Source organism: Sordaria macrospora, chromosome 7 (genome assembly GCF_033870435.1).
Source record: "Sordaria macrospora chromosome 7, complete sequence".
NCBI lineage: Eukaryota > Fungi > Ascomycota > Sordariomycetes > Sordariales > Sordariaceae > Sordaria > Sordaria macrospora.
The window spans coordinates 1,171,331-1,186,893 of NC_089377.1; the positions used below are offsets into that span (position 1 = coordinate 1,171,331).

Sequence of the window (15,563 nt, forward strand, 5' to 3'; positions counted from 1 at the left end):
ATAACAAGTAGGTACCCGGCCGGATATCGTACCTCTACCTACCTACCTATCTAGAAACATACCTTACCTTACCTTGAACATGTATTCTAAGTACCTAAGCACACAAACAAACAACCAACGCGCCATCTCGACATTATCCCTAACACACCAACACACAGGCCAACCCACTAGGTACCTATCTACCTACCACCTCCTCCCCAAATCAACCTCCCTAACCAATCTCATCTTTTCAACCCCCTGACCCTTCCCAGCAGCCCCCTCAGTACCCTCAGCACCCTTTCCGACAAACCCACCACCAACAACAGCCTCCCTAACAACCCCCTCCCAAAACCCGCCCACGACACCCTTCAACTCCTCGTTGCTACCCGTCTGCTTGAAATCCGGGAACGCATTAACCTCCAACAACCAAGCCGTATTTTTTCCGGAGGCATCATCAGCATCAACCAAGAAATCCAACCCATAAACCTCAAAAGCCTGCTCCATAGGCTGGAAATGAATCATCATCCCCCTCGCCGCCGCCTCGAAAAGTTCACCCGTGACTTCGCAGATTTGCTCCCAGATATTCTCCGCCTTTTCCTTGGAAAAGTGCGTGGGGGAGAGGGTGGGGAGGTCCCAGAACTTGTGAACACTGTTTTCGGCGGCGAGGGGGGAAGTGTAAGTTTGCAGGCAGGTGTTTGTTAGGTGCGCGCTTAGGTCCAGCTCTTCTTGAGAAGAAGAGGGGGCAGAGGGGGAAACGTAAGGGGTGCCGGCGAAGAGGGCGAGCATGTCCTTGTAGACGTAAACTTTCAAAGCGCCGACGGCGAGGACGTAGACTCTGATGTGAAACTTGCGGTTTTGGAGTTCCGGGAGCAAGAGGGGAGGGTGGATGTAGGGCTGGGCGATGAAGTGGCGGAGGTGGGAGGTGTTGATTCCTGCGTCGGAGTCATCGTCGTTGTCGTTGTCGGTATCCTTGGTCGGGCGCTCAACGGTGGTTGAGTCGTCATCCTCCTCCTCCTCTTCCTCATCGTCGCTCTCCACCTCCCAACCGTCAAAGATGCTCTGCAACTCCTCCATCGTACTAAACAATCGAATCCCTTGTCCGCGATCACTCATGCTCGGCTTGAGAATCCACCATTCCACTTCCTCTCCCTTTCCTTCGGCAAGCAATTCGTCGTTCTTCTCCATACTAGCGCGCAAATCGAAAGCTTCGACAAGCGCATCATCCAAGAACTCGGCGTAATCGACTTCAAACGCCTCGGCGCGCTTCACGTGCGTCTTCAGAGCGGAGTCAGGATGTTTGGAAACCCAGTGCTCGACTGTCGAAGACAGGAAATGTTTGCGGATCAGCGCTTTGCGGATGATGTAAGAGTTGATGAGCGTCGTGGACGGGTGGGCCATGGCGTGGTCGAAGTCGATGGTTTCGTAGGGGGTTATTTGGAGACATTTTGCTTCGGGTGAGGGGAGGAGGGTGTCGAGATGAATCTCGGGTTCCTTGTTTTCGGCGGTGAAAGGAGACGAAAGGAGGGTGTATGATGAAGCAGGGAGGAGTTTCTCGATGGCAGAGAGGATGAGGGGTTGGACGTAGGCGTCTTGGTAGTCGATTAGGGCGTAGAGGTGGTCTTTTTCGTCCTTGGTGGTGGTGGCCGATTCCCGGATGGGGAGGGTGGTCGCCGACTCGGTCTTAGTAGCTGAGGGAGTCTCAAGAGGAGGCCTGTATCGACGTTGTTAGGATCCTGACCGCGAGCAAAGAAAGAACATAAGCACACAAAATATTCATAGTGACAGTAGTGAGCCAGATCAAGAACCTTCTTGTCTATTTCACCTTTCTATGCTCTATCTGATTAGATAGTAGTAGTAGTAGCCATATCGTCTTTCATTATCTCTGATACTCATCATCATCCGTGCCGTCGTTGCCGTAGTTCTGTCGTTTCCATGTCTCACATAACCAACTGTTGTCGTTCCTCTCGTAAAACACCCTCTCTCTGATCACGCCCAAACCAACGCGAAGCCAACGCAAAACCAAACACACGCGCAAACTTACAGTTGCAACTCTTTGCCATGCAAATTCTCGGCCGTATTCCAAAAGTTGGCCTTGAGCGGGGTGACACTGTTCATCATCAACCGTCGTTAGCATTCTCAAACCCACAGCATCATCACAACGACCAAAAAAAACGTACCTGGTATGCCCCTCCTTAACCGCCCACCCATCATTCCCCGGCGCCGCCTCCTCCACGCTCTTATATACGTCCGTAAACCTCGGACTCCACTTAAAGTGCTTATGAGTATGCAACCCGCCCTTTCCATCCCTCTTCCCAATCTCCTTGCCGCCATCAGTCTCGGCGCGGCCCATCTCACCCCCCTCTCTAATCCTTTCCTCATCCTCCTCCTCGCCATCGACACTGCCCTCCACCTCCTCAAAACAGCTGCCCGCTCCCCAATAATTCTGCAGCATAGGCGTATACAGCACCTTGCCCTCCTCCAGCCCTTCCAAAAGCGGCACGTTGACGCTGTACAGATCCACGGATCTGTCTGTAGGCCATTCCTTCCAAAGAGCCTCGATCACACGCACAGACTGGCGAGAAGCCTTGGCGATGATGGAAGGGTCGTGGTTGCGGTTGAAGAAGGCGTAGCTAAGCGCGATGGCGCGACGTTTGCACACCGCGGCTTCCAAAGCGCCGCCGAGGGTGCCAGATGACAAGGCGAACACGGCGGTGGTGTTGCGCCCGTAGTTGGGACCGGACACGACCAGGTCAATCGGCCCGCGGTCTTGGAAGAAGTGGTAGAGACCGATTTGCACGCACGAGGCGGGGGTGCCGTCGACGAGGATCCATTCTTCTGTTCCCGGGACGGTGGAGGGACGCGGGTGGGTGGAGCCGTGGTCGGTGACGTTGACGGTCTCGTCGGGGGAGTCGGTGGAAGTGATGAGGGCGGTGGTCAGGCCGGCGGCGGGCGAAGAGGTGGGCGGGGGACGGTAGTAGAGCGGCTTGACGGTTTGGCCGATCATGTGCGCTTTGCCGATCCAGGAGCGTTGGGTGTGCGGAAGGCAGACGGAGACGACGTGGCCGGCGGCTTGCAGCTCGCGCACGAGGGAGTGCACGTAGGGGGACGAGTGGGACGAGGGAGGCCCGTCGTCGTTGACTACGAGGATGTGCATGCTGGGCTGGCTGTCCTCTTGGTATATATGAGTAATGATAAGAGATTGGAGAAGTTGCTGTTGTTATTTTGTCGGGGATCCTCGAGAGAAATCTAGACGAAGACTTTTCAGGTACGCGAAGTCTCCAGGAACCGAGAAGGAACAATCCGACTTTTTAAAGAGCAGTGTTGAGAATGGGAGGCGAACGGTTGGTCCCGCTCCAGCCAGCCAGTTGTTGACGTTTTGACGTTTTGCGTGCTGGGCCCCATGATGCGATTGCGGGGGTGGGGCATCAAAACAAGCTGGAAGAAAGTGGAGCGGCACCTGGATGGATTTGGGTTCACGGGGTGATGATCCGATTGATAAACAAAAACAATCACCAAGAGCCAAGCATTAAGAATTTTTACAATTCTGACTAATATTGACTAAGAGTTATGACTCGTGAGAGGGATTGGCAAAGAGTTTGCTAAAGACTGTGAGAGTGTTCAGCCATACATTTCATGCACGTTTAAGTGTCGTGGAAGGGAATGCAGGATAGCTGTGCTAGCAAACTGGCTTGTCCTAGGGAAGTATGCATACACGAAGAGCAGTGTCTCGACGTCTCCTACAGAGGTAGAATTGTCTTTGCAAGTCAGAAACCGTCACGTTAAAGAACCCAGACTTCTTCATTCGAACTGATCAATGACTGCATCCGTCCGGTTTTACTAAACTATTCAAATTGCACTCTTGCATCCCAGGTTGCGACAAACTCAGCAATCCCAAGCCTATCTATCTAGACGTCATTCGACCGCGTGTCAGATGAAAGTACAGGGTTTTGTACTCTGTGTCATCAAGGGGATGAATGAACCGTATCCACAAAACATCAGCATATCTATCATCCAGAGCTGCATCGAAACATGGATGATAAAGTAGAGTGAATTATCCAGTAGTAAATTGTAGCCTAGCCTGCCTAGTTTGTTCCCCTCGTGAGAAGCAACAATATCAACAAAGTCAAGGAAAGAAGTGAAAACCTAAAACAACCGAACCCGAGAAACGGAGGAAATAACGACCGGTGCAATCTTGCTGCCATGCTATACCATGATGCCATGCACTTGTTACACTAAAACAAAGTGTAAACACAAAAGAAAAGGAAAAGGGAAAGAACAAAAAGAGGAAACGAGGGAAAAAGGAAATGGGAGTACCATCCACCCAGCCCCTGCCATGTTCCAGTCACAGAATCTCTTTCTTCCCAGACCCGCCCAGACCCAGACAGACGTTAATGAATCACCAGCAAGCAACATGCAATCTTTCCATGAATGAACGCGCCAAGAACAACAAAAGTTAACCACACCAATCCCGAATAAATTGCTCTCCCACATAATTCTCTCTCTCCCAGTATTTCTCTGCCGTGTGGTATGTTCGTCGTCTTCCCGTTCTTCTTCTTGCCCGTGGGGCTGGCTGGCTGTCATTGTGATGCCTTCCCAAATCTTGATTGCCCTGTTCCTAAAAGATAATAAAAACGCCCGCGCAGTGATCCATGTCCGGTCGTTTCCCAACGCCTCCAGTCCCCGTTCCCGTTGTTGAGTATTCCCGTGCAAAAGCAATAATCCTGAGATGTCGAAGTCAAAGCCAGTGTATTGGAGATGCCGTTCGCCGGCGCCGTTGTAGAAACCCATTGAAAGGACGAAAAAAGTGGCACAAGCACCACCCATTAAGCTGTTGTGTACCATATTGTGCCAGAGCGTTATCAAGTCCTAGTTCGCTTAGCTGGACCGGCTCCGACTGATGGTGTCTCGCTGGCTCTCTTTGTACCAGCACTGGAAGATGCACCGGCCTTGGTGCGGCGGAAGGCGTCGAATGGACTCTTCCTGCCCTTGGGTTTGACTTTCTTGGGTGTATCTTCGGCGGCCTTCTTGCTGCCGGCTCTTGTGGTGCGTGCTGTGGCTGGCGGTGAAGCTGGTGCTAGCGGTGTCGTCTCGGGGGTGCTTGCCCTTTCCTTGTCTTCTGTTGGGAGCTCAGGGGCAGTGTGGGGCTCTTCCTTGGCCTCCTCGACTGGCGTCTCAATCTCAACGGCCTCCTCCTCCTTCTCCTCCTCGTGTACCTTCTCCTCGTCGGCCTTCAAGCTCTCAAGGACGTGGTCCTCAATGTCGGTAGGGGCCTCCTCGTCTGAGTCAGGCATCTCGGACTCTTTGGGTTTGGGTGGGAACAGTAGACGGGGCTTGATGGAAGAGCGGGTGAGAGGACGTCTCAAGGGAGATGCGACAGCACTCTCAAATTCGTCATCGGCCTCCGCCACCTCCTCTTCAACTTCAGCGAACTTGCGGAATTGCTTTTTACCGCGGCTGTAAGGTGGTCAGTAAATAGGTCTCGTAATTTCAGGGAATTCACTCAGATTTCACTCACAACATGATCAGCATGCCATCCTTGCGGCCAACTGCCTCCTCCAAACTCACCACGCCCTCACCAGGAATGACAACCTGATGGCGGGTGCTCCGGCGCGTGGATGTGCGCTCGGTAGTAGTCGTAGTGGTGGCGGTCGTTATCTTGGTGCCGTAAAAAGGGTTTTCAATGCTGTCATCAACCACAGGGACGCGCTCATGAGAGTCGGTGAAAATACTAATTTCCTCCTCATCCGAGTGAACCGCAAAGCTGTCCAAGCTGCTCTGCTTCTTGGCGCGCGCCTTCTTGGGACTGGGCATTGCCTCATTCTCATCAACCTTTCTGCTGAAAAGAGTCTTTGTGACTCCCTTCAGCTGAGACTTGCTGCGCTCAGTTGGCGGCTTGATGGGGGTCTTGGCGGGGGTAATGAGGCTGCCAGCTCCAGTTGAGCGACCGCCGGGGGCGTGAATGGAGTGCTCGACATTTAGAGTCCTTGTCGCGCGCTGAACTGAATCCAGGGCAGGATTGACAGCGCGCTTCTTGACGGGCGTAAAGGTCGGGGTGACCATGGCTGACGATGATGAAGGTTCAGCAGCTTCAGTCTGATGAGATTGGTGATGGTGGTGATGATGAGGTTGATGTTTTGTTGACTTTGGCGAACCTGTCGATTTGTGTTGACGGGGTGATGATTGTTTGTCGGCGGGGGTAGCAGATGAGATGTGACGTCTGGGAGTTGGTTGGGGTGAAGGAGTGCGGGCGCGGCTGCGGGATGAAGATGAGGCCTGGGCCTGTGTGCGTTGGGAAATGCGTGCGGACTTGCGCGGCGTGTAGGGCTCCCAGTGATCTTCAAATCCGTGAAGCGGCGCTGGCGGGGTGTGGATGTCGGAGGGAGAGTGCGGGCCGGAAGGAGTCACGGCCCCGTGACTGCGAAGTACCTCCATCATTTTCTTCCTTTCGTCTGAAATACCGTATACAAACAAAATAAGGCTGACAAAATATTGGACAAGCGTTTATCCAAACAACAACAAGATGTGTGCGACCAATGAGATGGCCACTGGTCAGGCGACGAAAGTCTTTTGGTTGCGATAAAAGGAAGGAGTGGGATGGGATGAAAGAACCCGCCCGCAAAATTGATCCTGAGATTGGCGACGACAATGGAAGGCGCGTCAATTGGGGGGATGCAGTCGGATATGTGCGCTTCAGCGGCACGTTGATGTCGATGCAAGACCGTCGCAAGTTGATGCGATGAATATTATGCAGCTTCAAGTGCACTCAGAAGCGGTTGTGCAGTGTTGATGTGTCGAGATGTCGTCGTCGTCGGGGGTCGATGTGTTGGTGGCCGGCTATGCGGAGATGCTTTGATCCCAAGTTCAACCGTGAGACCTGGAACGTGCGAAAACAACAAGGACTTGTGCCCAGTTTCCTTCTTCTTCTTCTTCCTCCTCTACACAAATCGCGCAGCAACAGTACAGCCAATTGATCGCAAGCTAGCAGTAGTAGGTAATTGAAAAATACAATAGAGTATATCTGGGTGTAGTAGTATAGGATTGGCGATGATTCCACTTCTGTGTGGATGCAACAATAAAAAAAGAGGCTGAGAGTGATGATGTGTGTGAAGATGAAATGTGGGTGGCCACGTCTTTGCCTCGTCTGGGGTTAGGAGTGAGCGTGCGTGCGTGGGAAGCAAAAAGGCCGATGATGCGGATGTTGTTTGGGGGAAAGAATCCCGGAGTGCAAACCGAAGAAGGGGCTGGGGGGCGGTCTGCGCCTGATTGATCTGAGAGCATGCCAGAATCACAGAATCACAGAATCACACCCGGGGGCACGGACCATCCCTTACAGAACACTGCCGTCACACCCTGGCTGTTCCCCCCGTTTCCGTCGTCGTTGGCAACCAGGGGCAGTTGATTGATTCCTGTTTTTCCATTGGCTGGATCTTGATTGCAGTCTTGATTAAAAGCTCCCCAACGCGCTAAGACGCGTAAAGTCTTTGTTCTTGTGAGACGCGTCTTATACTCCCTTGCCCTTGGATGCTTGTTGCCCACTTTGCCCTTGCCGAAAAAGTGACCACTGTCCCTTGCGGAAAAGTCCCCGTCATATTGACCCCGTCCTGTCTGTTGCTGTCCAATCCCGTGGTTGCATGTCGATTTGACGCCTGGCCTTGCTGGGCACAGCTCGCAATTTGATCAACGTCATTCCAATTGCGTGCATCGGCGTCCGTGCACCCATCAACTGCAGCGGCAGTCCAGAACACTTCGGAAGAGCTTCCAGTCTGTCACAAATCAACAACTGTAGCTCTAGCTCTCTACCCTACCCCAGATCGTCAACCAGGAACCTTTGGCAACGACAACGACAACGACGACGAAGCACCGCCAAAAGTAAAAAAAAAAAAAAAAAAAAAATAGAAATGGCAGACGACCGAATGGAAATCTCCGACGAGGAGGGTTCCTCCCTTTTCGCATCGCCGACTCATCCTCCTACCTCGCGGGCGCATCCCCCGTCGCAATCGCAACAGCAACAGAAAACTCCCGTCGCTTCGAGCGCAGCAGCAGCCGCCGCCACATCCAACAGGGACCCCTCGACCAACCAGAGCAGTAGTCGCTTATTCGGCATCGACAACACCACCATCGAGACTCGCGAAGCCGCCCTGCAGCGAGAGCTAGAAGGAGTGCGCAAGATTAATCAAGTGATTGAGGGAGTCATTAGTACATTGGAGCGCGCAAAGGGGAATATGGGTGTAAGTTTTGCTTCTTTTCTCCGATACCCCTCCTCGGTTTACTTACGCAGGTTTGGTTCTCGGGTCGATCATCCGTTTCGATTAGCGAGCCTCAACTTTAACCACACATCCCTCCGCTTCAACTCTAGCCCCTTACACCCAACCTCAGTCCAAACTCTAATCCAATCACACCTCCCCGCCCTGCTTGCCCACCACTAACAATGACTTATCACAGACCGTAAACCGCACAATCCACTCCGCCTCCACCCTCCTCACAACCTGGACCCGCATCCTCTCCCAAACCGAGCACAACCAGCGTCTCCTGCTCAACCCCTCCTGGAAAGGAGCGACGCAAGACCTACTCCAGATCGAAGCCGAAGCTTTGGAGCGCCAACGCGAAGCCGAGCGAAAAGCTGCCGAAGCCGAGCGCAAGCGCGAGGAAGCACGTCGCAAAGCGGAAGAAGAGGCCGAGCGCAGACGGCTGGCGAGTAGTATTAGTCATACGGGGGTAGGAGCGAGGGGGAGGCCGAGGAGTAGGAGTGTGGGAATGGTCAGTTCGAGGTATGGGATTGGAGTTACCAGGAGCGCGACCACAGCGGGGACGAGGGGGGGTAGGTCTGGTTCGGGAGTGGGAAGTTTAGTCGGCAGGACGGGGACGGGTACGGCGGCTGGAAGAGCGGGCATGACTACTAGGAGTGGATTGGCTTATCGACCGGCTGGGGCGGGGGCGGGAGCGTCGGGGATACCGAGTGTGAGAGGAGCGAGGGGAGGGACGACGACTACCAGGGGCACGAGGGGTGGAGCGACAACGGCGAGAGGGACGAGAGGCGGTACGACAAGAGGTGGTGCGCGTTGAGCAGGCTGAGAGATGAAAGTGTGCTGGACATACTTATGATCATGACCATTACCATGACGAGATGACATGAAGATATGATAGATACTGTACGACCTCCGCGACGGAGAACCATGATGTCTTTTTAGAACCCCATATACCCAATACCTATGTATGTACAGATACCCGAACCAAACCTTTCAAACCCTGAAACGCCGTTCTTTATGACCTTCCCATCATTTTACATAACCCGCAACCTTAGTCAGTCCCAACCCTACTTTGCACCTCCCCCCAGCCTTCAGCACTTCACGTCTTCTTCTGAAAAAAACTAGTCAACTTCATCATCCCCCTCGTATTAACCTTGGCCAGCTCCTTCACGCCCCTACTCACACCCGCCTTCTTCACTTTTTCCTCTTCTTCCTTCTTGCGTCTCTTCTCCGCCCTCTCAAACGCGTCCTCTTCGTCGCCCGCTATCCGCTTCCTGCTGAAATCACTATGCGACCGCGACGCTACCGCTTCTTGGCGGAGTTTGGCTAGTTGTGTGAGGTAGGATTCGAGGGGGGTAAAGTCTACTGACGAAGGATTGGAGAGGGAAGATTTGAGGTGCGATGACAGAGAAGGGGGGAGGTAAGAAGAGGTGAGGAAGTTGAGGGAGACGCGGAGGCGTTGGAGGTTGAGGATTTCTGGCGTGGGAATCAGGGAGGCGACGACTTCGTTGGTGGGCGTGGCGACGGCGGTAGTGGCTTCGGAGAGGGACGTCTTCGTTGTCGTCGTTTCGGTCATTTCTTCCCCCTCTTGCGACTCAACAGTAACAGTCGTACTCGACCTCGTTAGGGCCACCGTCGACCTAATCCCCACAATCGGCGCTTCCAACGCCTTGGTCACAAACTTCTCCTCCATACTCTTCGGCAGTCCGTCTTCGCTCATGCGTTTAGCTTTCATCAACAGCTCTTCCACGAGCTTCGTCTCGTTAAGTCGGAACATGATCTCATCGCCCGCTTCGACGGTATCGCAAACGCTCGCCATGCGGGATTCCAGCAGTTTACGCGCTTGAGGCCATTTGAGAACTTCCAACAAATGATTTTTTCGGCGCCCTGAACCGCTGTCCTGCTCCGATACGGCGTCAAAATGGTCGTCGCTTGACAAAAACATGCGTTTCTTATCCGTGATCTTGGCTGCTAAAGCGGGCAGCACGAGGAAGAGCGGGTCGATGGGTGTTGCTACGTAGAGCTCCGAGTCCTTTGTTGTTTGCGCGGGGATGTGGGGGTTGGTGGTGCCGTCGATTAGCCAGCTGCGTGGAGACTTCTCGGGCGAGGCCATCTTGGTGAACTCGTAGAAACCGGTGGAGGGGCAGACGAGGTAGCGGGTTGGTTTGCCATAGCGAGGGTTTTGGAGGGTGACGATGCGGGATTCGGGCGTGGCGGACTTGGGGAGGATGAAGATGGTGGGAGGGGAGTCGAGCTCGGGCGCGAGGGTGTAGATTGAGCTGTTACTGGAGGTGCTCTTGGTCTTGGTTTTCGCATCCTTTGAATCTGCGCTGGCCGTTGCCACGGCTTTGGACGATCGTGTTGTTCGTGGCATTTCGTTTCCGTTCTGTTCTCCAATTGCCGATCTAGTGTTATTTATGTCCCTTTGCCCGAGATTAGATGTTATGTTCGTGTCTTTCGTTGTTGTTTTAAAGAGTCGCAATGTGTGATATTGCCAGGGTCTTGAAGTCCGAAGTCCAATGGATTGAATGGAGAAGGGCCTCGCTTGACCCAGCTCTCCACAGTGAGCGGCAGAGACCCCTGACCATCAATCGCGACTTTCCACTTGGGCTGAAGACCGACGCGACTGACCGCGATTTCGTAGCGCGCCCCACCCTCTCTTTGGTTAAATGACCCACTTACACGCTTCCCCAACTTTTGCTGTTTGCGCTTTGCGAGATCGCGTTGTCTTGGAGACTGGACTCCACTTTATGATGAGTGGCCAACCAGCGCACTGCCCTTTCGGAGTTTCCCACTGGTCCCTCAGCAGGAGCGGGACCTTTTTTCGTGTGGCCGGGACCCCAGACAACTCTTTCTCGACCTTCAGTTGAATTCCCCCGCTGTCGTCGTCACGTCCACGCACTCACTGCCCTGCCCGCTGTTGATGGGCTGCCAATGCCACTGTCACTCTTTCTCTCTGCCGTCACCGAAACGGCATCTGCACCCAACATCACCATTCCAAGTTCGGCTTTCGATCCAGTCTTTGCACTTGTCACTTCCAACCTAAGCTAAAGCCGACCACCTAGCACCCAGCCTTGAATCCTTGATACCTACTTATCATCATACCGCCGCGCGATACCGATACCGACACCGATCGCATCCGCCGCCCATTTCACCATTCTTTCAATCTTTCCATCTTTTTCGGGCAGTTAATTTGTGGCTTATCGTGAAACATCCACTTTCTCTCTTTACTACTCATTGGTAAAAAAAAAAAATATTTTCGCTTTTTCTTCTTTTTTCTTCCATCACCACAGCAACGCTGCCTGACTTGACAAGTCTCCATAATCTGTGAGTGTGCCCAAGCCTGGAAGATTCTGAACAAGTTGAAAAGGCCTGAATGGAGCCTTGCGGATTACGGGCACCTCAGTTAGGTTGTCGATAAGATAGAGTTACCTCTAGTGGTAGCTGCTTTCAATGTTTGCACCTCGTCTTAGGACTGGACCTATTCTTGGCCGCCACGACTGACTGTGTGGTGTATTACACCATGACTTTTTAGATTTGCCTGGATTTCCTCGAGTTCCACTGGGACAACACTTTCACACGAACAACCACGAATTTCCTCCGAGTTAATCTTCTTGCGCTTCCACCGACCACCACATCGTCTTGCCTTCGGGCGCCGCCTCCCTGCATAACACCATCCAGCCTGCACTCCTTCCCTTTGGCGACCAATGTCCGTAAATGTCGTCCTTGTCGCACACTAATTGGCCGCCCAAATAGCCATAGCCTTCAGGTCCCGTCCCCTCCTTGCATAAACCTGGAACCTGCAACTTCAAACACCTGAACCGAACCACCACCACACACACCTCCCCCGCCGCCGCCCGGTCAATAGTCCCAAATTCGATCTCCGCTTTCTATCCCGGGCCCGTCTCCCTGGGTTCCGGTTCTGCCCTGGGCCACCAGTCCAGTCAAGTCGCTTTGTTTGGGCTACTCGATAACCTTGGACGGAGACGACCCCATCACCTTTGTCGCGACATCAGATCACATTCCAGGGATAAAGCACTCTGGGTTCGGGTTACTAGCGTTGGAACGTAACAAAAGGTCATGGCGACACATTGGCCACCCCGGTCTCCTCACGAAGCTCTCATCAGTACCCCGCGAGGCCGCCAGCGCTTTCGTGAAATGAAAACGTCGCCCACCCCGTCGCCGTCCAGACTCAGAATGTCCCGATCGAATCCCGCTCTAGCGGCGCGCTACGCCGACAATGAGGATGCCGTTATGCTCGACGTGGACGATTTGGAGGACGAAGATGAGGACGAGGAGATGGTACAACTGAAGCTGCAGGAAATACAGGCGCGCATGAAATTGAAAAAGATACAAAATGCAAAGGCGCAAAGAAGAGCAAACTCGTCCATGGACGCACGATCGAATGGTGGCCGACCAGAAAGCGCTTCGGCGAACAACTCGCAAAACTCGATGGCACCACCGGCCGGACTTCCCATTCAGTCAAGGTTAGCTGCGGCAAGAGACAGGATGGAACAACAGTCGAATCCCGTCCAGGTTCCTGCTTCGCCGGTGCGGAGGGGTCGTAGTGAGTCCGCTCCTCAGCCACCGCAATCCCCCCAGAGGATCATGTTGGGAATCGACAAGGGACGAAAAGCGGCCGACATGTCATTAAAAAGGGCGCCCTCGTTGCGAAAAGTCGAAAGCGAACGTCCTTCCTCTCAGGGTCTACAGTCCCAGCCGTCCGGCTACTTGCGACGATCCATGACGGCATCCTTTAGCGAAGATCAACTCGGTTCCCGTCGTCCAGTAAGCTTCGACGGGCGGGCAAATTCCTTCTCGCAGGCAGAAGAAAGGCGTCCCATGAGTTTCAACGAGCGGCTAGCAGCCGCAAGGAACGAAGAGCAGGATCGCAAGGACAAATCACAGAGGATACAGAAGATCAGGAGTAATGCCTTCAGTATTGGCAGGGAAGAGATGGAGGAGTACAAGACGAAAGCGGTGGACGTTCCCGAAGTCCCATACAAGGCTCCGGAATATTCCCGAGACGAGATTCTGTCAGCCACAAGAAGGTCTTCATCGACTGCAGGAGCCCGTGGTCGACCGCCCATGAGCGCATCATCATCGTTTACAGCACAAGTCAACACTGATAACGAACCTGGTTTCGAATCATATTCAGGTCTTCGCCTTTCCAAGCGCATTCTCCCCCATAATGTGGTCACACGCGCTATCACAGGCAAGAGGACGTATGGTTTGAAGGACCTTTTGCGACACGTTAAGGCGCCTGACTGGGCCCTGCCCGATGTGGAATCCGATGTTGTCGTCTTCGCGATTGTCGCAACTAAGTCCGAGCCGCGCAGCCATCGTAGTGATGGCAAGCCCCTGGCAGAGCGCGGAAAGTATATGGTCATCAGCCTCTGTGATCTTCAATATGAAGTGGATCTGTTCCTTTTTAATACAGGGTTCGACCGCTTCTGGAAGCTCACACCTGGTACCATCCTCGCCATCCTCAACCCGACCATCATGGCGCCAAAACAGGGACAGCAAGACACCGGTCGGTTCTCGCTGGTGATCAACAGTGATGAGGATACCATCCTGGAGATTGGCAATGCCCGCGACCTGGGTTACTGCAAGAGTGTCAAGAAGGATGGTATGCTTTGCAAAAGTTGGGTCAACCTGCGGCGCACTGAGTACTGCGAGTTTCATACCAATGAAGCTGTGATCAAGTCGAGAAAGGGGAGATTTGAACTAAACACCACACACGGGCTTGGGCACAAACCAAACTCTAGGGAAGTGTACGGCTTCAGCGAAAATGCCAAAAGGCAAGAGGAGGAACAACGACTGAGGGGGCAATATGACCGATCAACCGGTAGTCACTTTTTCATGAACCGTACTGCCGCGGAGCTCATTGATGGCGGTGGCATGGCTGATCAGGCCGAGAGAAAGGAAGCAATCAAGAGGAGCTTGGCAAGGAAAGAGAAGGAAGCTGAGATTGCAAGAAAACTGGGCGAAGTAGGTGGTGGTGCTGGAAGAGAGTACATGAGCCGAGCCGCTGGTGGTCTTCGCGCAAGCTTCTCCTCCACCACCTCGGTACCTATGTCTGGTTCTGCTTCCTTCTCGTCAGCCGCAGTCTCAACACCAATGTCGTCACTGTCCGGCCACAGCCAAAGCAACAGCATCAACGATCCTCTAGGCTTCGGCGGAAGACCCCGATACGACCTCCAAGCCCTCGGCCTGCTCCGCAAGAAGGGCGAAGAACAACCCAAGATCGACCTCGGCCCAATAAAGCGCAAGCGCCCCGAGTCCGCCCTCTCAAGCGAGACCAGCTTCAGTAAATCCAACTCCACCAGCAGCGCAACCATCACTCCCTCAAACTACACCAACAACACGAAAGCGCCCTCCTTAGGCTGGGGCTCCGGCCTGCGCGACAAGCTTTCGAGAATGAAAGAAGGCGAAAAGCTCAACCTCTCCCACCGCGCCAGCACCTCCAGCATGCGCGATTCCACCCCAGCCCTCACCAAATCCTCCACCACCGGTGGCCTTTCAACCGGCCTCACACCCGCCATCAACCGTCTCTCCACCTCCTCCCGCGACTTCAACTTCACCAACTCCTCATCCAACACCCAAACCACAAACCTCCCCAACCGCCCCTCACCCGCCGTCCGCTTCTCCGCTGCTCCCACGAATTCCCACTCCCACTCCTCCTTATCCTCTTCCCGCCTCCTCAGCGCCTCCGCCTCCGCACGTCTAGCAGCCGCCAGGGCAGCAGCCGCCGCACAAGCTGCTTCTGCTGCTGAAGGTGGTGGCGGGAACTCGCAAGGTTCCGCCGGGCAACCGCCCGTGAGGAAAAAGACGCGGTTCGTGACGGATAAGGGGATTAGAGAGGCCGGCAGGGATAGTCTCGGGGACAAGGGGTTTCTGTTGAGTGCGGCGCAGAAGAGTAGGCGGCAGGTGGTGTTGAGTGAGGATGAGGATGATGATTTGGAGATTGTGTGAAGTGAGTGCTCAGGAGTGGATGGATTTCGTGGGAAGGGTTTCAAAGATGCTGTGCATCGTGGATATGTATATGTGCTAGGGACTGGCTTATGATGGAGGGATGGATGAATGGATTGGATGGATGGATTTTCGGCACCTTTGATCTTGAATCTTTCTCTTGTATGATGAATTGAATGACTACACAACACAACACAACACAACACACAAACATAAGGATACATATACACAACTGGCGCAATGGATGTCGATTGATTGTCTTCACCCGTTTTCTACATATAACTAGGGACTGCAGATGAGACCTGATATGAAGCGCTTGCAAGGGTATAAGTGTTATTGCATCGCAGTTTCAGACATGCTGTTCGG

The 15,563-nt window shown here is 53.6% G+C and overlaps 5 protein-coding genes across 5 annotated transcripts; 2 read left to right on the forward strand and 3 right to left on the reverse strand.

Annotated features, from left to right (window-relative positions):
• Positions 1–183: 183 nt before the first annotated feature.
• SMAC4_03377 (uncharacterized protein) lies at positions 184–3,332 on the reverse strand (the record flags this gene model as incomplete). Its single annotated transcript, XM_003353011.2, has 3 exons — positions 2,157–3,332; positions 2,021–2,086; positions 184–1,690 (listed from the first exon to the last, which is right to left on the reverse strand). Exons 1-3 carry the CDS (start codon positions 3,131–3,133, stop codon positions 184–186), a joined length of 2,550 nt encoding a protein of 849 aa, XP_003353059.1. The 5' UTR covers positions 3,134–3,332.
• A 482-nt stretch (positions 3,333–3,814) lies between these two features.
• On the reverse strand, positions 3,815–7,275 carry SMAC4_03376 (uncharacterized protein). Its single transcript, XM_003353010.3, has 2 exons — positions 5,495–7,275; positions 3,815–5,433 (listed from the first exon to the last, which is right to left on the reverse strand). Exons 1-2 carry the CDS (start codon positions 6,412–6,414, stop codon positions 4,839–4,841), a joined length of 1,515 nt encoding a protein of 504 aa, XP_003353058.2. The 5' UTR covers positions 6,415–7,275; the 3' UTR covers positions 3,815–4,838.
• Positions 7,276–7,877: 602 nt separating this feature from the next.
• On the forward strand, positions 7,878–9,042 carry SMAC4_03375 (uncharacterized protein; the record flags this gene model as incomplete). Its single annotated transcript, XM_003353009.2, has 2 exons — positions 7,878–8,207; positions 8,422–9,042. The coding sequence occupies 2 exons, from the start codon at positions 7,878–7,880 to the stop codon at positions 9,040–9,042; spliced, it is 951 nt and encodes a 316-aa protein (XP_003353057.2).
• Positions 9,043–9,123: 81 nt separating this feature from the next.
• On the reverse strand, positions 9,124–10,687 carry SMAC4_03374 (uncharacterized protein). Its single transcript, XM_066089931.1, has one exon. It carries the CDS (start codon positions 10,597–10,599, stop codon positions 9,325–9,327), a length of 1,275 nt encoding a protein of 424 aa, XP_065947700.1. The 5' UTR covers positions 10,600–10,687; the 3' UTR covers positions 9,124–9,324.
• A 780-nt stretch (positions 10,688–11,467) lies between these two features.
• SMAC4_03373 (uncharacterized protein) lies at positions 11,468–15,464 on the forward strand. Its single transcript, XM_066089930.1, has 2 exons — positions 11,468–11,552; positions 11,761–15,464. Exon 2 carries the CDS (start codon positions 12,306–12,308, stop codon positions 15,198–15,200), a length of 2,895 nt encoding a protein of 964 aa, XP_065947701.1. The 5' UTR covers positions 11,468–11,552; positions 11,761–12,305; the 3' UTR covers positions 15,201–15,464.
• The last annotated feature ends 99 nt before the right edge of the window (positions 15,465–15,563 follow it).

Bases quoted from the DNA above. Each gene is read 5' to 3' on its own strand.
- SMAC4_03376 (XM_003353010.3), bottom strand. From the start codon at position 6,414: ATGATGGAGGTACTTCGCAGTCACGGGGCCGTGACTCCTTCCGGCCCG. The intron at 5,434-5,494 runs GTGAGTGAAATC...ACCACCTTACAG, and splicing joins GATGGCATGCTGATCATGTT to CCGCGGTAAAAAGCAATTCC.
- SMAC4_03374 (XM_066089931.1), bottom strand. From the start codon at position 10,599: ATGCCACGAACAACACGATCGTCCAAAGCCGTGGCAACGGCCAGCGCA.
- SMAC4_03373 (XM_066089930.1), top strand. From the start codon at position 12,306: ATGGCGACACATTGGCCACCCCGGTCTCCTCACGAAGCTCTCATCAGT.